The sequence below is a fragment of the Phyllostomus hastatus genome, unplaced genomic scaffold (assembly GCF_019186645.2).
Source record: "Phyllostomus hastatus isolate PE091 unplaced genomic scaffold, TTU_PhHast_1.1 phas_scaffold_182, whole genome shotgun sequence".
Lineage (NCBI taxonomy): Eukaryota > Metazoa > Chordata > Mammalia > Chiroptera > Phyllostomidae > Phyllostomus > Phyllostomus hastatus.
The window spans coordinates 26,095,073-26,115,076 of NW_025334013.1; the positions used below are offsets into that span (position 1 = coordinate 26,095,073).

General features: G+C 54.8%; 2 protein-coding genes across 2 annotated transcripts in view; both read left to right on the forward strand.

Moving 5' to 3' along the window:
• BMP8A (bone morphogenetic protein 8a) overlaps nt 1-20,004 on the forward strand; it is a 34,589-nt gene that overhangs the window by 7,811 nt on the left and 6,774 nt on the right. Inside the window, 6 exon segments of the mRNA XM_045859268.1 lie at nt 5,687-5,876; nt 6,269-6,417; nt 15,432-15,523; nt 15,525-15,627; nt 16,448-16,527; nt 19,520-19,630. Coding sequence (XP_045715224.1) covers nt 5,687-5,876; nt 6,269-6,417; nt 15,432-15,523; nt 15,525-15,627; nt 16,448-16,527; nt 19,520-19,630 — 725 coding nt within the window.
• LOC123831926 (succinyl-CoA:3-ketoacid coenzyme A transferase 2, mitochondrial-like) lies at nt 9,795-11,344 on the forward strand. Its single transcript, XM_045859267.1, is given in 5 exon segments — nt 9,795-9,855; nt 9,858-10,264; nt 10,266-10,955; nt 10,957-10,977; nt 10,979-11,344. Coding segments are annotated over 5 exon segments (1,545 nt in total).

Consider the following 20,004-nt stretch of genomic DNA (forward strand, 5'->3'; position numbering starts at 1 on the left):
GGGACCCCTGGCAGGACATGTCTCAGATGTCCAGGATCCAGAACACACGCCAGGAAGGGAGCGCCCACCCCACCCCACTCAGCCTGTCTGAGTCTGCCAGAGGGCCCAGGAATAAACTACCCAACCCCACAACCGGGAGCAAAATTTTACTGGGAAAACCCAAGAAATCACATTGCACACTCCTTGGCTTTTCCCATAAATGCCCTCTGAGGATCATCAAACAACAGCAGCAGGATGGGGAGTGGCGATGGGCCAAGTCCAACTTGGATTTCACACCATTATTTCAGCATCACATGGTGGGGGGAGGGCCACTGCCGTGGAAGGGGCCCATGCAGGGTGCGAAGTCCCAGGTTCCGTCTGCAGGTGCTCGGAAACTCTCGAGGAGAGCATACGTGGTGATCTCTGTCCTTAGAGCTCGATGTTTTGGAATCTTCGGCACTTTCACAAAGAAAGGGTCAGTGTCTGCTTTGAGCCTGAGCCAGAACTCGGGCGATGGCCCCCGTGGCGTTGCTGCAGGGCTGCCAGTCCGAGCCCAGGCATCTTTGGGAGATTCCAGACCGTGGTTATAGGGAAGGGGGAGGCTGGGCATGAAGCGGTACTGCAAAGGAAATGCTCTGAAAAATGTGTCAGAAGCACTTGCTGGACCATAACCAAGTACCGGCCACAATAGCAAACGTGGCGTTTCACAATTTCCTTTGACCCGGTGTCACGGGGCTGTTCTGCAGATGCGCACGCTGAGACCCAGAGGACCAGGAGCCTTGACCAAGGAGGCACCTTGACGCCATCCAAACGCCTTTCAGCTGCATCGATACATTTGATGTTCTACTGTCTTTTATTTTATACTCTTATTCAGAAAAAGAAATCAGCTAACTCTGTTTTCCCCCCATGGCTCTTCAGTTTCACACATGAATCTCTTAATGGTGCTGGCAGGAGGTCATCACTGCAATACATTGATTAGGGTCAGAAGTTAGAGGTCAGCAGTCATCCTGACTCCTAAGGAGTAGCTATCACTATTATGAGATAAGGAGTAGCCTATCTCATAATCTCTGCCCTATTCAAAGCCCTTTCAGCCCTGTATGGAAAGGCTCCTTGTATCCCCACTTGACAGATGAGGAGACTGAGCCCACACAGGGGAAGTACTGGTCAGGGCTGGGACCCGGAGCTCAGGCTGCAGGCTGGAGCAGCTGCCCTTCTCAGGGCTGTTGTAGTGGCTTATCTCAGGGCACCTGCCAGCAACTCCACAGGGGAAACTCCAGGTCCTTACAAATGCTGTTGCTCACTCAGCTTTTGAGAAGAAATATCTTTCCTAAGCCAAAGGAACAACCTCTGAAAAGTTATACATCCACAGAGTTCCAGCAAAGAGAGGGAGAACTCCCTTTGGGCACTTACTGAAAGTTTTATCAGTTTCTGATTAAAAGCATTATTTTCTGAAAAATGTCCCATCTTCCAGAGCTTGCCTGGAGCAGCCAGGGTGGGCCGTTTCCTGTGCTGGAGCTACTGGGTGGTTTATCAGAGCACGCAGAACGGAAGTTTGGAACTAGAGGCAGTTCAGGTGAACGAGGCGGCCTTGACCCAGCAAAGGAGGGAGGCCGCACGGTTCCTGTGTGGCACTGGCAGGTCTGTGGGTTGTTCCCCAGTCCCCGGATCCAACAGGAAAATCAGCGTCAGGCCTGCAGAGGTTCCCGGTGACCCACCCTTCAGACCCCGCTGCGCCCGGGGACAGACCACAGAGCGCTGCTGTGACAGGGTCTGGGGAAGGGTGTGAAGGAAAGGCGTCCTCCGTGCCACAGCCTGTGACGGCCAACAGCCTGGACCTATTTCGTCCTGCAGATGTGGTCTGTGTGCTCTTGAATTCACAGGAATTGTCACCAAAGTCGTGTGTGTGTGCGCGTGCCTCTGTCCAGGACCCTGTCCTCTGCGCTCGCTGCCAGTGTGGAGGACCCGAGGCCACCCTGTGTGTCTGAGGCAGCCCGGCTCCCGAGGGCATTTGCTGCGTGTCCAGCTCCCTGATGATGGACATTTTATTTCCTCCTGTCCCGAGACTGGGGATGGAACCGTCTTCTCCTCCTGCCCAAACACAGTGCCCGCTGGCCCCACGCAGGACAGCTGTTTGCCCCGCCCATCACCGGACAGGCTCCCACCGCGAGGACAGGAAGTGCTCCCCACATCCACCTCCGCCCCCCGCCTGGTGACTTGTGGTCACTGAGCCCAGGAGCCAGAGAGAGAATTTTTAAAAAGACTCACAGACATATAATTAAAATCTCAGTGTTGGGTTTTGGGGAAGGTGCTGGGCGGCTCCCGCCCCTGCTTTCTGGAAACACAGATTGTCAGTGTTTGAAAGTGACAGAGGCTCGCTCTGGCTGCTGTGGCTCTGTGGATTGAGAGTCAGCCTGTGAACCAAAAGGTCGCCTGTTCAATTCTTAGTCAGGACACGTGCCTGCGTAGTGGGCCAAGTCCCCACTTGGGGGTGTGCAAGGGGCAACTGATCAGTGTTTCTCTTACACAGTGATGTTTCTTTCCTTCTCTTTCCCTCTCCCTCCCCCTCTCTAAAAATAAGTAAGTTTTTTTTAAGAAAGTAAACTAGAAAACTAGAGTGAAACAGCCCTACATATACTGTCCTGGACATTCCGGGCAGCTGGGGATTTATTCTGCACCCACCTCGGGTCCCCCTCCAGCCTGTGCCTCACCCCCGCCTCCATGCACAGCTTCCACTCCACGCCAGTCACCTGCTGCCCTGCTGCCGGAACCCTGGCCCCCACAGGCCAGAGGCACAGACCATGCTCCTAGGCCAGAACTCCAGCCCTCCGCAGTCAGGCCACAGCCAGACTCACTCCATGTACCCAACCCTGCTGATGTGTGAGTGGCTGTGGCCCATTCAACCTGTGCATTCCATGTCCCCTCTGCCTAGAATGCCTTTCCTGCCACCTCTGCACCTGCCAAGACTCCATCCATCTTCCAAGTCCAGTTCAGATGTCGTCTCTTCCAGGAAGCCTGCTCTGATCGCACCACACCATGGGACTTCCCCAGCACTTGACAGGACCTCTGCAGGAGCTGTCACTCCTGCCTTGTTTCTCCTTGTTTCTTTCCATCTCCCTCTGGCCTTCCTTCATCCTTCTCCAAAAGTTCCCGCCATCCTTTGGCCCTTTGCTGTGTTTTATGGTTGTTGTTTTCCTGCCTGTGCCATCAGTCCCTCAGCTCTAGGCCATTGCTCACGCAGGTCCCTTCTTCTATAGCAGCATCCTTTTCCTGTGACCTCCTGGCAAGTTCACCGTCACCCCTCAAGGCCCAGTGTCAGCTGTGATCACTCACCGTCCCCCACTGTTGGGAACCGCCCTGACTGGTATCAGAAGCTAAAACCCCCGCCTAGGCTAAAGCTAAGGGAACGCCCTTGGAACCGTAAGCCAGCAAGGAGACAAAAGCTTATCTTCCTGGCAGGAATGCTGCTTCTGCTGCTTTATTCATGACTGAACCCCAAAAAGCTTGGTCGGTTAGCCAAAGATGGGTAAGATTCCCCACGGGGGAACGACCTAAGACAGGCACGATCACTTTGGGAGGCCCCCCAAAAGAAGGACTTGGGGGCCTGCAGCAAAAGGGGGTGATGGATCCTCGCTCCTCGGCTTTGACATAGCCTGAGTTCTCAGCGTCTGGGAAAAAACCTCCTTATCTCTTGGTTGCCTTAGTTCCCTTGCTCCACCTAAGCCTGAAACAATGACAGGGTGGTGCAGCTCTGTACTGAGAAGTGCAGATTCCCCGGAGTGATCAGGCCTAAGAAAGAACATGTAAATTACTGTGAAACCTTCTTTGTTTAGAATGCTCTCAGTTGAATGAGAAGGGTCTTAGGAGGAAGTTATTTTGTTCCTCAGTCTTACAGCTCTTTGACCCCCAACTCAATAGACCTGCAGAGTTCTTTGTTTTCTATGGTTCCTTACTTCCCCCTAATGAGTACTGTACTTTACCTGAATTATTATGCAGAATGAGCCTAATAAAAGCAGGTATGGACAGTAAATCAGCATGCTCCCCACTGGGGGGGTGGCCATTCCGTCCCTACTTCCCCACAGAAACTAGTTTGTCTCTGTGCATGTGTTGTTTTTTCTCGCGTGTTTTTCATCGAGCCATCCACAGCGTTCCGTGGTCACTGCTGGCCGGTGACCCACGCGCAACACCCCACGTCCCACCCACACACATCGGTAGCCTCTGAAATGCACTCGGTCGAGTCCGTGCCCACCACGTGGCCTATTCTGCCTTGGGGCTGAAGTCCAGCTCTCCATGTTACAGGGTGCAGCCAAGAGGGGGGACCCCAAATGGGCATTTGAAATGGGGTCCAGAACTTAAGGTGTCCAGGAGATTTTAAGATGTCTCCACTCCCCCACCCCCGTGTGGGTTGGGGGAAGGGACAAATGGAGCAGGGCCATTGAGAGCTGTTTTGCATAGCAACAACCTTGCAGCTACCCTCTGGAGTGGTCATTTAACATATCTATAGCCTTTGGCTGGTCGCTTAGATATGTTAAATAGCTGTGATCATCTCTGAGCCAGGGGAATGGAAGTAACTTCCCCACCAAGAGGGGACTGGGGGCAGATCCCCCAAGCTACAGCGCCTGCGTTGGAGCTCGGAGAAGATTGGCTCCAGGAAATGGGGCTACGCCTGCCCAGATTCAAGATGGCAGCCCAGTAAAGCTGGAAGGATATGAATTCTGGCAAGTGAAGCCGAGTGTGGGAGGAGTCGGAAATGAGGCTACAGAGGAAGATTGGCCGTGGGGATTTAAAACCCAGACTTGGCGGCCATTAGGAGGGAGAACCATGTGCAGCCCTGAGAGGAGAACCATGCACAGCCCTGAGGAAGAGAACCGTGCTGCTTTAAGGAGGAAGAGCCATGCACATCCCTGAGAAGGAGAACCGTGCTGCTTTAGGAGAGAACCATGCGGCCTGGACAGAGTGGGGACCCCCACAGCTTTAGAAGGGGAACCACCACTTGGTTTTAGCAGAGAGCCGGGCGACTCAGCGGAGGGTGCCGGGAACCCAGGGAGGTCTCCCAGTCGAGATGGAGTATTAACTGGGAAGAACCAGAGGACTGCCTGAGCCATGGACTTCTATTTCCTTTCCTAAGATACGGTACTCTGGACTGGGCAAAGGGGGAAGGAAGGAAGGACTGTGTCTGTTTGTGGGTGTTTTAAGGGACTTTGGGATTTTGATAAAGACATTAGGTCACTACTTTAAGTTTGAATAGCATTAAATAAACATTTCCTTTCCTTTTCACGAATCTCTGGCATTGAGAGACGTCTTTCCTAGGGCGGCGGACATAACGGACCCAGGGCCTTCTTTCAATAATAGTATATTGTCTCAGGCCCCCCTTGTTGTGTTCTGTAACATCCAGAGGAGGGACCTGTCCTCTCTGCCTCATCTGCGGGTCCCAGAGCGGGAGCCAGCAGGGGCTGAGCAGGGCCCCGCTGGGTTGGAGGCTTGGGGGCCAGAAAGAGAAGCTGCCCTTGTTGGCCCCGACTGTGTGGCACGCGCTGTGCTGGGCACCTCGCTGCGGGGCTCACAGGTCAGCATGATGGAGTCAAGCCCGTTCCCCAAGGAGGAAATGCCTCCCCCCAGGCAGCCCGGGCCCCTGGCTCCCACCAGGCCCTGCCACCCTGGAGCCCGAGCCCAAAACCGGGAGTGAACACCAGCCTGCTGTGTCTTGCAGTGGAGTTCGACCGCGCCCTGGGCCACCAGGAACCCCACTGGAAGGAGTTCCGCTTTGACCTGACCCAGATCCCGGCAGGGGAGACGGTCACAGCCGCTGAGTTCCGGATTTACAAGCTGCCCAGCACCCACCCGCTCAACAGGACCCTGCACGTCAGCATGTTCGAGGTGGTCAGGGAGCAAGCCAACAGGTGCCTGTCCCCCCGAGCCTGCCGGTCAGGCCTCTGTCGGTGTGTCTGGCCCAGCCTGTGGGGAACATTTCCCAGGGACAGGTGGGGAGCTTCCTGGGAGCACACCCTTCTGATGAAGGATGCTAGTTCCAAGGCCTGGCACGCTGGCTTCAAGGCACCCCCCTGCCGTCCTGGCTGTGGGACCTTGGACGGGTCACTGAGCTCCCAAGCCTCAGTTTCCCCACTGTCTACAGGGGCAGCGGCACTTTTGCACATCGATGCAGTGAGATAAGGCAGTAGGCGCCCAGCTCAGAGCCAGGAGGGTGGATCCCCAGGAGGGTCCCCCCAGGTGGGCATTGGAAACACGGAGGCAGCTGTGCCGGCTTCAGTTAATTGTTCTTTCGTATCCACAGGGAGTCTGACTTGTTCTTTTTGGATCTTCAGACGCTCCGAGCTGAGGACGAAGGCTGGCTGGTGTTGGACGTGACAGCAGCCAGTGACCGCTGGTTGTTGAACCGTAACAAGGACCTGGGACTCCGCCTCTTTGTGGAAACAGAGGACGGTAAGACTCCGGGGTCCGGCAGTGAACCTTCCCCTGGGGCTCCGATCAGAGAGGCCTGGGCTGAATCCCAGCTCTGCAGCTTTCCAGCCGTCGCCTTGGCAGGTTGCCTTCCCTTCCAAGCCTGGTTCCCTCACCTGCAGGAGGATTCACACATTCATTCATCCACCAGGTGTTTGGGGGCAGAGCCTCCTCTGCCCTGGGCAGTGGGGGCAGAGAGCCGGAAGGCGGGCCCCAGATTGGTGTGTGTGTGAGCACAGCAGGGGACCGCCATGGCTGGAGCAGAGCGGGTCAGGGAGAGGTTGGGAGGAGAGGAGATTGAGAGAGGCAGGCAGGGGGCGTTCCGAGTTAGGGTAAACCAGGGTGCGGGGCTGGAGTTTTCAGGGAGCTTTTTGAATTTACTAGCTGTGGAGGGTGCAGGATCTGATTCAGCTTTTCATAGAAGATCCCTCTAGGAGGTGTGACTTCACTCCCACCCCTTCAGTGTGGGCTGCCCTTAGTGACCCGCTTCCCAGAGGACAGAGTGTGGGGGAGGGGAGGGCACTTGACAGTGGACAAGCTGGCCAGCACCACTGCAGCCAGGTGACCCAGGCTCCTGAGAGTAAGTCACATGGCTCCTGTGCACCCTGGGTATGAGTGGGTGAGACCCCCAACCCGTAACCCCAGTGTAACAACCATGAGAAGAACGTCGGACAGACCTGAATTGAAGGACAGCCTGCAGAATGCTGGACAAGTACTTCTCAGAACTGTCAAGGTCACCAGTCACAAGGAAAGCCTGAGAAATTGTCACAGCCCGGAGGTGCCTGAGGATGGGGACCTGGGAGAGAAAAAGGACACTGGGGGAAGCTAACAGAATCGGAATAAACAGTGCTGTTTGGAAAATAAGGAGACACTGACACTGGTCCGTTAGTTGTGACAAATGTACCACGGTAACTGAAATGTCAGCATTTCCCAGGGAGCACTGCGTCTGGGTGTCTGGGACGTCTCTATACCGACCTTGCCATTTTTCTGTAGATCTCAGCCAGTGTAAAGTAAGAACTTTATGTGTCATGTGCATAAAATAAACACCCCCCGACTCCAGTGGGCCACACAGACTGCTGAGTGACGGAGTCCTGCTCCAGCAGGTCCAGGGATTCCCAGTGGAGGGACGGCATTGGCGGAGGAATGACATGAGAGGTGCAATTTCAAGCTCAACAGCCTGGCATCTCTGCTGGGCTCTTGAGTTCTTTATTTTTATACAGTTGGGTGTGTATATGTGGCATATGTGAAATCAATCAAAATGTGGTTCTTAGGGCATATCTGTTTTGTCATTGTTCTGCAGAAAATATGACACAGACATAATAGGAAGTAGCTGTCCATTGCATATTATTGTGCAAGTTTTTAGCTCCTAATCTCTGCAATTAATCAGTAACGTGTTTTACCACATTATATAACACCTTAATTTCCTAAAACTTAACCGAATCTTAATCTATATATTCTAAAGCCACAAGCTGGGCACGTAGAAGGGCACAGGATTGTTTTAGCTCACTGGCAAAGGTCATGCAGAAGGCTTCCATGGTCAATGTGGTTAGTACCTGTCTCTCACATTTCACTTCAGCGCCAGAACCCTGTCTTTCTATGCAAGTAATGATCTTTGTGTTGCTCAGTCCATTCAGGTGCCTCCCATTCACCTCGGTGTTGATGCATTTCTATTATTTCTTTCCATCTTTTATGTCTGACCTTTTTTGGCAACAAACACCATGGGGGCCCTGATCATTTAAGTGCCTCATAGAAGGGGAGAGTATAAAAATCTTTCCAATATCCATTTATATTTACCCATCATGTCCCTTTATGATAGATTCCGGTGTAGGGTAAAGGGGGTCAGTGGGCCTAGGAGTTAGAGGGGGAACAGACCATGGATACTGGTACAATGCTGACCAAATGTGCTTTTTGAGTCTCTTTCTTATCTCTGGAGCCCTGGTTCTAAGGAATTGTGTAATAGGGGTGAGTATAGGGGCTTTTGTAGGGAGTAATCCTAGGAGTTTTTTCCATTCCCATTCTTTGAACTCTCTAACCCACTTAGGAGGACACTCGGTGGGGAGTCACTTTCCAATGAGCTGTCATTTTCTTGCTTACTTCCGAAGAACTGTATTTCTTCTGTGGGATTGCCATTTGTCCCGGTTCTATGGTAAACCACATAGACCCTAAGCACGGACAGTAATACAGCGGTTAAGCAGAGGAATGCCAGGTACTTTCCCCCGCCGTGTCTGCTGTGCGGACGCACGGCTCCCTCTGTGACTGTGTCAGACAGCAGGGCTGGCCTGGCTCCTGGCAGCTAGGGACAAGAGTGACGTGAAGCCAGAGTGGCCCCGGGAGCCATAGTGTCCAGGTGAGGGCTGTGGGGGACTGGGAGGAGCAGAAACGGAGAAAAGAGGGCAGAGGAATCATGGGTAACATGGACGGAGCCAGTGGATTTGTTTTTAATTACAGTTTAGTCAGTAGATTTCGTATTAGTTTCAGGTGTGCAGCGTAGCGCTTAGACAAGCAGGTACTTTACACAGGGTTCCCCAGGCATTTCCGGCACCATCTGCAGGCATGACAGTGTGCAGACATTCCTACGCGGCACTTGATGCCCCGTGACGGTCTGTCACCACCAGTTTGTGCTCCTCCGTCCCTTCACCTTTCCCACCCACTGCCCAAGCCCACAACCTCTGCCAGCTGGCAGTCTGTTCTCTGCGTGCCAGTGGATTTAAATATATATATATATATATATAAAATATATATATATATAAATATAAATATATATAAGTGTATATATATAAAATATATATATATACACTTATGTATTTACATGTGAATATATAAATGTATTTATATATAACTATATATGTAGATTTTTCCCCTTGCCTGTTGGGGAAGAGTAGAGGCGGCGCGGGTTTGAGGCAGGGGGTGGAGACCTCTCTCTGGCCCCACAGCACTGACAGCCCTGGCAGAGCTCCACGAACGTGTCATTCCCGGACAGGTGCGTGCTGGAAACAGGTGTGGGAACCACTGAACTAGAAGTGGGTTTAGAGTCTTGAAATTGGAGCAGGCCACCTGGGGAAGGAGCTCAGCGATGGAGCCCGAAGGGGCCTGCGACTGAGTTTTCCTCTGAGTGATGCCGCTGGGGAAGACCAACCAGGGCTGGCTTCGTGGGTACGCCCCCTGCCTGCCCCCGCCGTCAGAGTGGACAGTCCCGGGCCAGGTCTCCTCCCCCACCTCGCTGTCTGCTGTTCCAGGGCGGGGAGGCTGAGCGCCTCGCTTGCCCCTTGAGTGGGAGGCGTGGCTGGGCGGCGCATCACCGCCTGGGTGCTTTTCCTGCTGTTACGTGCGACCTGGGGTGCCTGGAGCATCTGCAGAAGATGGCCTCTCTGCTGCTCCTGGCGACATCTCTCCCTCAGTGTGTCCTCGCCTGCCGCTCCGGCTGAAGGGCGGTGTCAGCCGCTTTGACACCAGCGCTCGGGCCTGCGCCAAGTTCTACACAGACCCCGTGGAGGCTGTGAAGGACATCTCCGATGGAGCGAAGATCATGGTCGGCGGCTTTGGGGTCTGTGGGATTCCCGAGAACCTGATAGGGGCGCTGCTCAAGACCCGCGTGAGGGACTTGACCGTCGTCAGCAGCAACGTGGGCATGGACAACTTCGGGCTGGGCCTTTTAATGGGGTCCAAGCAGATCACCCGCATCATCTGCTCCTACGTGGGCGAGAACGTGCTGTGTGAGCAGCAGTTCTTGGCGGGAGAGCTGGAGCTGGAGATGACGCCGCAGGGCACCCTGGCGGAGCGCATCCGCGCGGGCGGGGCGGGGGTGCCGGCCTTCTACACGCCCACGGCCTCACGGGACCCTGGTCCAGGAAGGAGGCGCCCCCATCCGGTACGACCATGACGGCCACATCGCCATCATGAGTCAGCCCAGAGAGGTGAGGGAGTTTCACGGGGAACACTATCTCCTGGAGCACGCCATCACGGCGGATTTTGCTCTGGTGAAAGGGTGGAAGGCCGACCGTGCGGGAAACGTCATCTTCAGGAAGAGCGCCAGGAATTTCAACGTCCCCATGTGCAAAGCTGCGGACATCTCCGTGGTGGAGGTTGAAGAAATTGTGGACATGGGGTCGTTTGCCCCAGAAGACATTCATGTTCCTCACATTTACGTCGATCGCGTGATACAGGGGAAGAAGTACAAGAAAGTAATTGAGCACTTAGCAGTCCGGAAAGAGGAAGATAAAAAAGCCATGTCTTCAGATGACATAAGAACACGAATCATCAAACGGGCCGCTCTTGAATTTGAGGACGGCATGTACGCCAACTTGGGCATAGGAATCCCCCTTCTGGCCAGCAACTACATCAGCCCCAACTTAACTGCTCACCTTCACAGTGAAAACGGAATCCTGGGCCTGGGTCCGTTCCCGCTGAAAGAGGAGGAGGCGGATGCAGATCTCATCAATGCGGGCAAGCAAACCGTCACCATTATTCCCGGGGGTTGCTTTTTCTCCAGCGACGACTCGTTCGCCATGATCCGAGGGGGCCCACCTGCACCTGACCATGCTGGGGGGCCATGCAGGTTTCCAGGTACGGCGACCTGGCCAACTGGATGATCCCCGGGAAGAAGGTGAAGGGGATGGGGGGTGCAATGGATTTGGTGTCCAGTGTCAAGACCAGAGTGGTGGTCACCATGGAGCACTGCAACAAGGCCGACCAGCCCAAGATCCTGGAGAAATGCACGATGCCCCTGACCGGGAAGCGGTGCGTGGACCGTATCATCACGGAAAAGGCCGTGTTTGACGTGCACAAGAAGAAAGGCCTGACGCTGGTGGAGCTCTGGGAGGGCCTGACCGTGGAGGACATCAAAAAGAGCACAGGGAGCACCTTCGCCGTCTCGCCTGACATCAGGCCCATGCAGCAGGTGACGCCCTGACCGGGAAGGAGGCCTTGCGCTCGGAGGCGGTGGTTTTCCGTTTAAGCTCAGGACGTCATCTGAAGGAAGTCGGGAATCACCGTTCTCCGTTTCGTAAGCAGTCTCACCACTTTTCTCCTGGCATCTCGGGCTAGAAAGACTCTATTCGCTTGAGGGAAATGACTTTAATAAAACAAAAGGAGAACAGAGACGTTTATCTTGTGTGTTCTGTGAGGACTCAGAAAGCTCTGCTACAGGCGCTGAGGACATACATAATGGGCTGCCCTCTCCCCTGCGATGTCTATGTCAAACCTGTTGTTCCCCCATAGGAAGGATTTCTTCCCCCGGGAATGAATGACGAGTGTGGGCAAATGGGGAGGGAGCAGCCCACCCAGAGAGCAGCTGACGCACCGTTTCACTAGCTCCGTGAAAAACACACGAACATGAAAGTCCGTCTGTGCTCTGAAGACATGCTGTCTGAATGAAAGATTCTTTCCTTTGGCCATCTTCCTTTTACCTCTAGTTTCTCTCAAGTTTATTTTTTAATGGTTTATTTATTTATTTTTAGAGATAGGAGGGAGGAAGAAAGAGAGGGAGATGACCGAGAATCAGACCGACTTTCTGGTTCTCTGGCCGGCGCTCAGTTCACCGAGCTCCAACGGCCAGGGCCACTTCTGCCATTTCTGGGTTTTCTTTCGTGGCCTTTCATTCTGAGGCTAAAGTCTGTTTCCCCGCAGCCTCACCTTCTCCAGCCCCACATGTCTCCTCCTCCTTGCTAAATAGGTGTCTCTGGAAGGAAAGCGGGACCTGCTGAGGGGGACAGTGACCGGGCAATGGGAGGTACTGAAGGGGAAGGGACTATCAGTCTGATGAGCCACCAGGAAGTCTCCTCCATGAATCATCCACCTGCGTGTTGCCAAAGGCTGTGGCGTGTGATGGGAGGAGTTCCAGAAACCTAACCAATGGACTGAGATGGGTTTGCTCATCTTAACTTGGTGTTCCCTCATCGTCCTGAGCAGACACATAGATCCTTCTTCTCTGTTGTGGAGCTCAATCCAGGTGCTCATTAACACTCTTCTGTAATCCAAGAGCCGGCTGTGAGGTATTTTATCCTGAATCCTTAGTGTCAAAGACAAGAAAGAAAAAAGTGAGTTTATATGGGTGTGTTTGGGGGGTGGAGGGCTCTTAAAACCTGACATGGAACTTGCACTTCCTAAGCATAGCTCTGGGGGGCGCATGACCAACATGAGCCCCTTAGATAAGAGCGGGAAATTCTAGCTGGACAAGGAAGGCTTTTCAGGGAGGCCTCACAGGGGCCTCTTCCCCGGGGAAGTGACGGATCCTGGAATGGAGAGGTGGGAGCCAGTGCTCACTGAGGGAACAGTTTGGGATTGTGGGGGGAGTGGCCGGGGACCATGACCAGATAGGGGTAGGTGGCATGGAATGTCACCGAGTGAACTGGGGCACCTGTGGGGGCTTCTGGGCAGATGTGTCCCGGGTGTCAGGGGAACTTTCCATCAGCAGCAAGGAGCAGGCAGAGATTCCAGGGCAGACCAGTTACAGGGCTGCTAAGCAGCAGAAAGAAGGAAAAGGACTGAGTTTCCCATCCTCGGGCAATGAAGTCACACCTGCAGGACAAAAACAGACCGGGTTCACAGCTGGGATTCCTGTCAGGTGTCAACCATGCACCCTGAGTGCCCTTCAACGTGGCAGCAGGGTCACATCCATGACCGGGGCAGGGGGCTGCAGGGAAGGGTCCAGGGCCACCCAGAGCCTAGGGGAGAGATGGCAGCCATCTGGTCCTGGCATATTTGGGAAGGAGCATGAGTTAGGGCTCGACTCCTGCCCTGGGACAGGAGAGGGCTAGTGAGCTGCCAAGACATCAGGGCCCCGATAGGGCAGACTCCGACATGGGTGAACTTGGAAATTTCATGGGGCCCACCTGGCTCAGAGGAACAGCCTGTCCGTCTGGACCTCAGGGGGAAGCCCTGTGTGGCCCGCACCTCCAGGCACGGCCCCACACACACCCAATGCCTGCCAGCACCCTCACACGGTCAGGTCTAGAGGCAGGGACCCAGGACCCCAGAGTCTCCTAAGCTCCCCCCACTGCCTTTCTGGAAAGGGACCTGCCAGAGCTGGTGTGTTCATGTACAGAGGGCCCTCCCACACACCCACATCACAGTCAGGAAGTGGGGAGCCCTGCTCAAGATGGGGTGGGCAGAGAGCAGAGCCCTTTGGGAGGGGAGCTCTGGGCTCTGGGAGGAGGGCCTGGGCGTCCTTTCCCAGGCCTCCCAGAGTGGGTCTTCTGAAAGACCAGGGGTCAGTCCCCTGCCGCCGCCCCCCCCAGCCAGGCCTCTGCAGGTCATGCTGGCGAAGGGCAGGGTTGTCCTGGCTGGGCTGCACTGGAGCCCCACTCCAGTGCTGTGTTGATGACCTGGCCGCTCCTGTCTGCTCTGTTGCCTCCTCCTCGTGGCCTCACTGGCCTTTCCCAGGCCTTTCATGCGTCTGGCGGCTTGTGTCCTCATGGTTCCGCTGCTTCCTCATGACTGCAACTTGCCATGACCCAAACTCTCCCAAGTGGTTCCTGTCCGGGTCCTCCAGCAACAGCCCCTGCAGCTGCAGCCCCTGTCTTAGCATGTCCGGCCCTGAGTGGGGCCTCTGATGGGCCCGGTGCATGGCTTTGTGGCAGGTGAAGGCATAGGCCAAAGGCTGCTCTCAGGACTAATTAGCTGTTCAGTTCACTGAGGCCCATGGATGCAGTCTAAAGCTCAGCTATTTGAGAGCCGACCTTTGAGCAGGATTGTGGGTGGGGCAGGCAGTGTCCTTGACCTGTAGTGTGTGATGCAGAATCACGTCAGACCTGCTGATGGAACAGATATATATATACCTACATATGTGTATGTATGCACACTGTATGCAAATGCGTGCGTGTGTTGTGTGCAGACACATGTGCGTGCGTGTGTATCAGGCATGCAGCACTGAGGAAATGCACACGGAAGTGGAACAGTTGCCCTGTGGTTTAGGAAACAGAAAAATGAGTTGGTCATCACGCTCCGGTTGTTAAAATCCCACAGGAAAAGAAAATGAAGAGGTTCTATCTCATTCTCTTCTTTATAATGAAAGCCGGGAAGTAACCTAAATGCACAACGATAAACTCATCTCCAAGAAAATGATGGTGTATGAGTTTTTCTCAAAAGCCTTTTTATAGTCGTTACTATATTGCGTTGACAATTAAAACACCAAGAGCTCATTTGGGAAGACAAAGAGGCCCAGGAAGATGGTTTCCTTGGCGGAGCCGACACTTGCAGGCTAGTGAGTGCTCTTCACCGCGGCCTCAGCCTTGAAGCGGCTGTGGGTGAAATCCCGTTTTTATAGACCTCACTCTTCCTGGGGCTGAGGCGCCAATCACGTCCCTGACGGCAGCCCTCTCTTTCTTTCTTTTTTAAACCACTGACGGGGTCTTGTGGATTAGAACTCGGGCTCTGGAATTAGACTGATGTCGGTTAAACCCCAGCTCCGGGACTTGGGTCCAGTGCCTCTGCCCCTCTGAGCCCGGAGCCGGTCTGTGGCGTCGGGGAAGAGAGAGCGCCCCCTCTTGGGCACTGCCCTGAAGGGCAGACACGGGGCCCAGCCCTGGCAGCGGCTCCAGTCAGCGGGGTGTCATCATCCCACCTTAACGCCCCCAGAAATGGGGGGCCAGGAGTCCTCAGACGGAGGTGGTCCCTGGCCGTGGGGCTCTGGGAGACCACGGCGTGACTGTGGGGGTTCCCAGTGACACGTGGGGTCCGGGACTACTGTAAAGACGGGCGAGACCCTCCGGCGAAATGACACTGAAAGCTGTGAAATGCCTCAGGCTCCGCCGTGTACTCGACTGTCACCCTTGCTGACCCTGCGGTTGACCAGGCCCTCCTCCCACCCTCGCCCTCAGACCTGCCTGCCAGGGGCCGCGGCTGGCCTGGGCGCGCCAGTCCTCAGCCGAGGAAGCCGAGGAAGCCGGGGTCCTCAGCTTTCGTGCTCCGCGCCCACCGGGCCGGCAGAGGCCCCGGCTGCGTGCCCGCGCGGAGCCACCGCCCCCAAGTGACCGCTCTCTCTCCTCTCTCTGTCCCAGGGCGCAGCGTGGATCCTGGCCTGGCCGGTCTGCTGGGGCGACGGGCGCCGCGCTCCAAACAGCCTTTCATGGTCACTTTTTTCAGGGAGAGCCCCCAACCCCACCCGAGTCCCTCGGGCAGTGAGGTCCCTGAGGCGGAGGCTGCCGAAGAAAAGCAACGAGCTGCCGCAGCCGAACAAGCTCCCGGGGATCTTCGGTGAGGCCCGGGCGGCCGGGGTCTGCGGCCGCAGGCCTTTGGCCGAGGGCCAGTGGTGGCGACAGAGTCTCCTGGCGCTCAGAAGGGTTCAAGCCGATGGTCACGCCCCCAGCCGCCTTTCCTGCCACCCCCCTTTGCCCCAGGCCCCCTGTGGACCGGCCACTGCACTGTCTCTCAGGCCTCCCCGCCACCGGGCAGCCCCTTCTCTGCCCCGGCCTCCCCAGACGCCTCCGCCAGCTTCGGGGGTCCTCCCTCCGGGCGGCGCCGCCCCGCCCCGCGGCCCTCGGCCCTTTCCCAGGCAGCCTGTTGGACGCGCAGCTGCTGACGCAAAGGTCCCCCCACCAGGCGAAGACCCTCGGGATCCGGACGGGCCTGCCCTGCCCGTGTGCCCTCCTTTCCTTCACGGAGCCGGCCCTTTGGCCGGCTCACACGGAGCCCCTTGGCCGCGGGACGGGTGCGGCAGGACAGGGGGCGAGGGCGGCCGTGTCTCAGGAGGAAGCAGGAGGCGCCCCCAGCCTGATGGCAGAAAGGCGCCTGGGGCTGTTTCTGGAGCATCCGGGGGCCCACGGGCAGAAGTCCGGGAGGCGGGGCTGAGCGTGGGGCGACTCCGGAGCCATCTGGAGCCGTCGGAGGCCCTTGAGTTGGGTCAGGGCACCAGCAGCGCTGCGGGGAGGGGCCTGATGAGACCCAACGGTTTAGCTTCCCGTCATTCATTCATCCCACAAGTGTGCCCTCCAGGGCATCCCCGCCCTGGGAGCCCCCGTGGTAGCCGCACAGAGCGGGACCCCAGAAAAGACCTTGCGCCGTCTGTCCCCTGCAGATGACGCCCACGGCTCCCACGGCCGGCAGGTCTGCCGTCGGCACGAGCTCTATGTCAGCTTCCAGGACCTCGGCTGGCTGGTAATCGCTACTTCTCCCTCACTTTCGTTTTTTTAAATATATTTTATTGATTATACTGTTACATACCAATTTTTCTCTCTTTGCCCCCCTCCACCCAGTATGCCCCATTCCCTCCACCATTCCCTCCCTTAGTTCATGTCCATGGCACATACATACAAGTTGTTTGGCTTTTCCATTTCCTACACTATTCCTAACACTCCCCTGCTCATTCTGTAACTACCTATTTGTACTTCTTTATCCCTGCACCTTCCCCCTATCCTCCCCCTTCCCCTCCCTGCTGATAACCCTCCGTGTAATCTCGGGTTCTGTGATTCTGTTCCTGTTCTAGTTTTTTGCTTTGTTTTTTTAGATTCAGTTATTGATAGTTGCAAATTTGTTGCCATTTTAATGTTCATACTTTTGATCTTTTTCTTAGATCAGTCCCTTTAACATTTCATATAATAAGGGCTGGGTGATGATGAACTCCTTTAGCTTTACCTTGTCTGGAAAGCACTTTATCTACCCTTCCATTCTAAATGATAGCTTTGCTGGATAGAGCAATCTAGGTTGTAGGTCCTTGCTTTTCATCACTTTGATCTTGCTGGTCCCTTCTAGCCTGCCAAGTTTCTTTTGAGAAATCAACTGACAGCCTTATGGGAACTCCTTTGTAGGTAACTTTCTGCTTTTCTCTTGCTGCTTTTAATCTTCTCTCTTTAGCTCTGGCTGGTGTGGCTCAGTGTACTGAGCACAGGCCTGTGAACAAAGGGTCACCAGCTTGATTCCCAGTTAGAGCCCATGCCTGGGTTGTGGGCCAGGTCCCCGGTGGGGGGCTCTTGAGAGGCAACCACACATTGATGTTTCTCTCCCTCTCTTTCTCCTTCCCTTCCCCTCACTCTAAAAATAAATATTTTTTTAGAAAAGATTCTCTCCTTAACTGTTGACGTTTTAATTATGATGTCTCTTGGTGTGGTCCTCTTTGCGTCCATCTTGTTTGGGACTCTCTGTGCTTCCTGCACTTGTATGTCTATTTCCTTCACCAAATTAGGGAAATTTTCTTTTATTATTTTTCCAATAAGCTTCCAATTTTTGCTCTTCCTCTTCTCCTTCTGGCACCCCTATGGTTCAAATGTTAGTGTATTTGAAGATGTCCCAGGGTCTCCTTAGCCTATTCTCCTTTTTTGGATTTTTTGTTGTTGTTGCTGTTCTGATTGGTTGTTTTTTGCTTCCTTATGTTCCAAATTGATTTGATCCTCAACTTCATCTGTTCCACTGTTGGTTCCCTGAAAATTTTTCTTTATTTCCTTAGTGTAACCTTCATTTCTGCCTGGGGTTTTTTTATGCTGCTGAAGTGCACAATGAGTTCCTTGAGCATCCTAATAACCAGTGTTTTGAACTCTGCATCTGATAGATTGCGTATCCCCATTTTGTTTAGTTCTTTTTTCTGGAGTTTTGTTCTGTTCTTTCATTTGGGTCATGTTTCATTGTCTCCTTGTTTTACAGCCCCCCTGTGTTGTTTCTATGTATTAGGTAGAGCTGCTTTGATTCCCTGTCTTAGGAGCATGGCCTATTGTAGAAAAGCACATTGGTAAGTTGGCTGGAGTGGAGCCTTAAGTGCTTAGAAGCCAGGTGGGGTGCACCTGGGCGGGACAGCCCTTGTGAACCAGGTTAATGGAGTCTCAGCTATGGTGTTGCCCTTCTTTAGCTCTGTGCAGGGGAGGGCTCAGAAAGGGTAAAATGGCCACTGCCTGGCCTCTAGATTTTGTCTGGAATGAAGCTGTCCCCCAGGCACTTGCCCTGATGGCAGACAATTCAGTGTCTCTCCGTATGCCACTGGTCCCCTTCCAGCTGCTGTCCTGGTACTGGAGCCCAAAGGGAGTGCATCTGAGTAAGTCCCAAGCCCATTGCGGACCTCGTAAGAGGAGATAACTGAGAATCCAACAGTTTCTTCCTCCACCTCAACCCCAACTGCTTTGTACAGCCAGAAGTTGTGGGGACTTATCTTCCTGGCACTGGAACCCTGCACTGGGTGGTCTGCTGTGGGGCTGGGATCCCTCGCTCCCAAGGTATCCCTCCCGATTTTTATCCACCACACGTGGGTGCGGGACCACCTGTTTCACGTCTCCATGTCTCTGCGCCTCTGCCTCTCCTACCCATTAGATGAATGCAACTTCTTTAATTCCTTGGTTGTTGGACTTCCATACAGCTCAGTTTTCTGATGATTCTGGGTGATAGTTGTTTTGTATTTTAGCTGTAATTTTTGCTGTGGTTGGGTGAGGAGGCTAGCCAGGTTTCCCTCTGCCTCCATCTCGACCAGAAGTCTCCCCCTCACTTTCTTAAATGACAGTCCCCACCTGAAGATTAGAAGTGGCTCCAGAAGGTGGTAGAATTATGGGGAATTTTATTTTCTCATGTGTTCTTTTCTTCTGTGTTTTCCAAGTTTTCTACAGGGAGAATATATTACTTTTGTAGAGAGAAAGTGCTTTTTGTTAAAACCCATGAAAATGGAGATAAACTCGAGCCTCCCCACAAGGAAGCTGCTTGTTTGCACCAGCACAGCCCGAGTGCCCAGTCCTGCTCTGGGTCCCTTACTAGGGGCGGGGGCGGGGGAGCTACGAGCCCTGGAGGTGCAGGTGCAGTCATCACCCCACACTCCTCGCAGGGACTGGAGACACACACGCTTGAAGGGTGGGGAGCAAGGGCGGCAGTGCCTTTGCTGCGATGGCAGCTGCAGGACACGTGGGCCGAGGGGGACAGGCTGGGAGGATGATGCTGAGCGCTGAGGGCGGGTGACAGGGACAGAGCTCGTTTCCAGGCCTGTCTGCCGAGGGTCTTGGGTGGATGTCAGGCTTCGGGGGGCCTGCCCCAGGAGGGGCTTGAGGGTGGGTCGACAGGTCCCTGAGGCTGAGTGAGGAAGGGCGAGGGGCAGCCCTGACTCTTCCTGTGACAGGTGCCGGGTAGAGGGGTTGGGAGGGGCCACATGGTGGGACTCACCTTCTTCCTTCTGCCCACCCAGGACTGGGTCATCGCCCCCCAAGGCTACTCGGCCTATTACTGTGAAGGGGAGTGCTCCTTCCCGCTGGACTCCTGCATGAACGCCACCAACCACGCCATCGTGCAGTCCCTGGTCAGTACCAGCCTGTCCTGCCTGGGCCCCGGGGGAGGGTGCCCTGCGGAGAGGGGTTCAGACAGCAGGGGGGGAATGCGCACCTGCTGGGGGTCTCAGGGAGGCTTCTCTGCATGGCACCTTGGCCGCGTGCAGGTGCAGTTGAGTTCCCACACCTGTGCAGGCGCTGGTCCCTGTGTGGCCACGCTGTGTGTGTGTGTGTAGACTCACTGCTGGTGTGCACACCTGTGCACACACATGCAGGTAGGTGTGGTGGGACCCAGACTCCTAAGGGCAGCCTGCTGGTGGTCCCACGCACACACCCCCCAGACAGACAGGCATCCCACCTGGGCACCCGTGTGCTCTGAACACATGTGCTCCACACACCGGCTTAT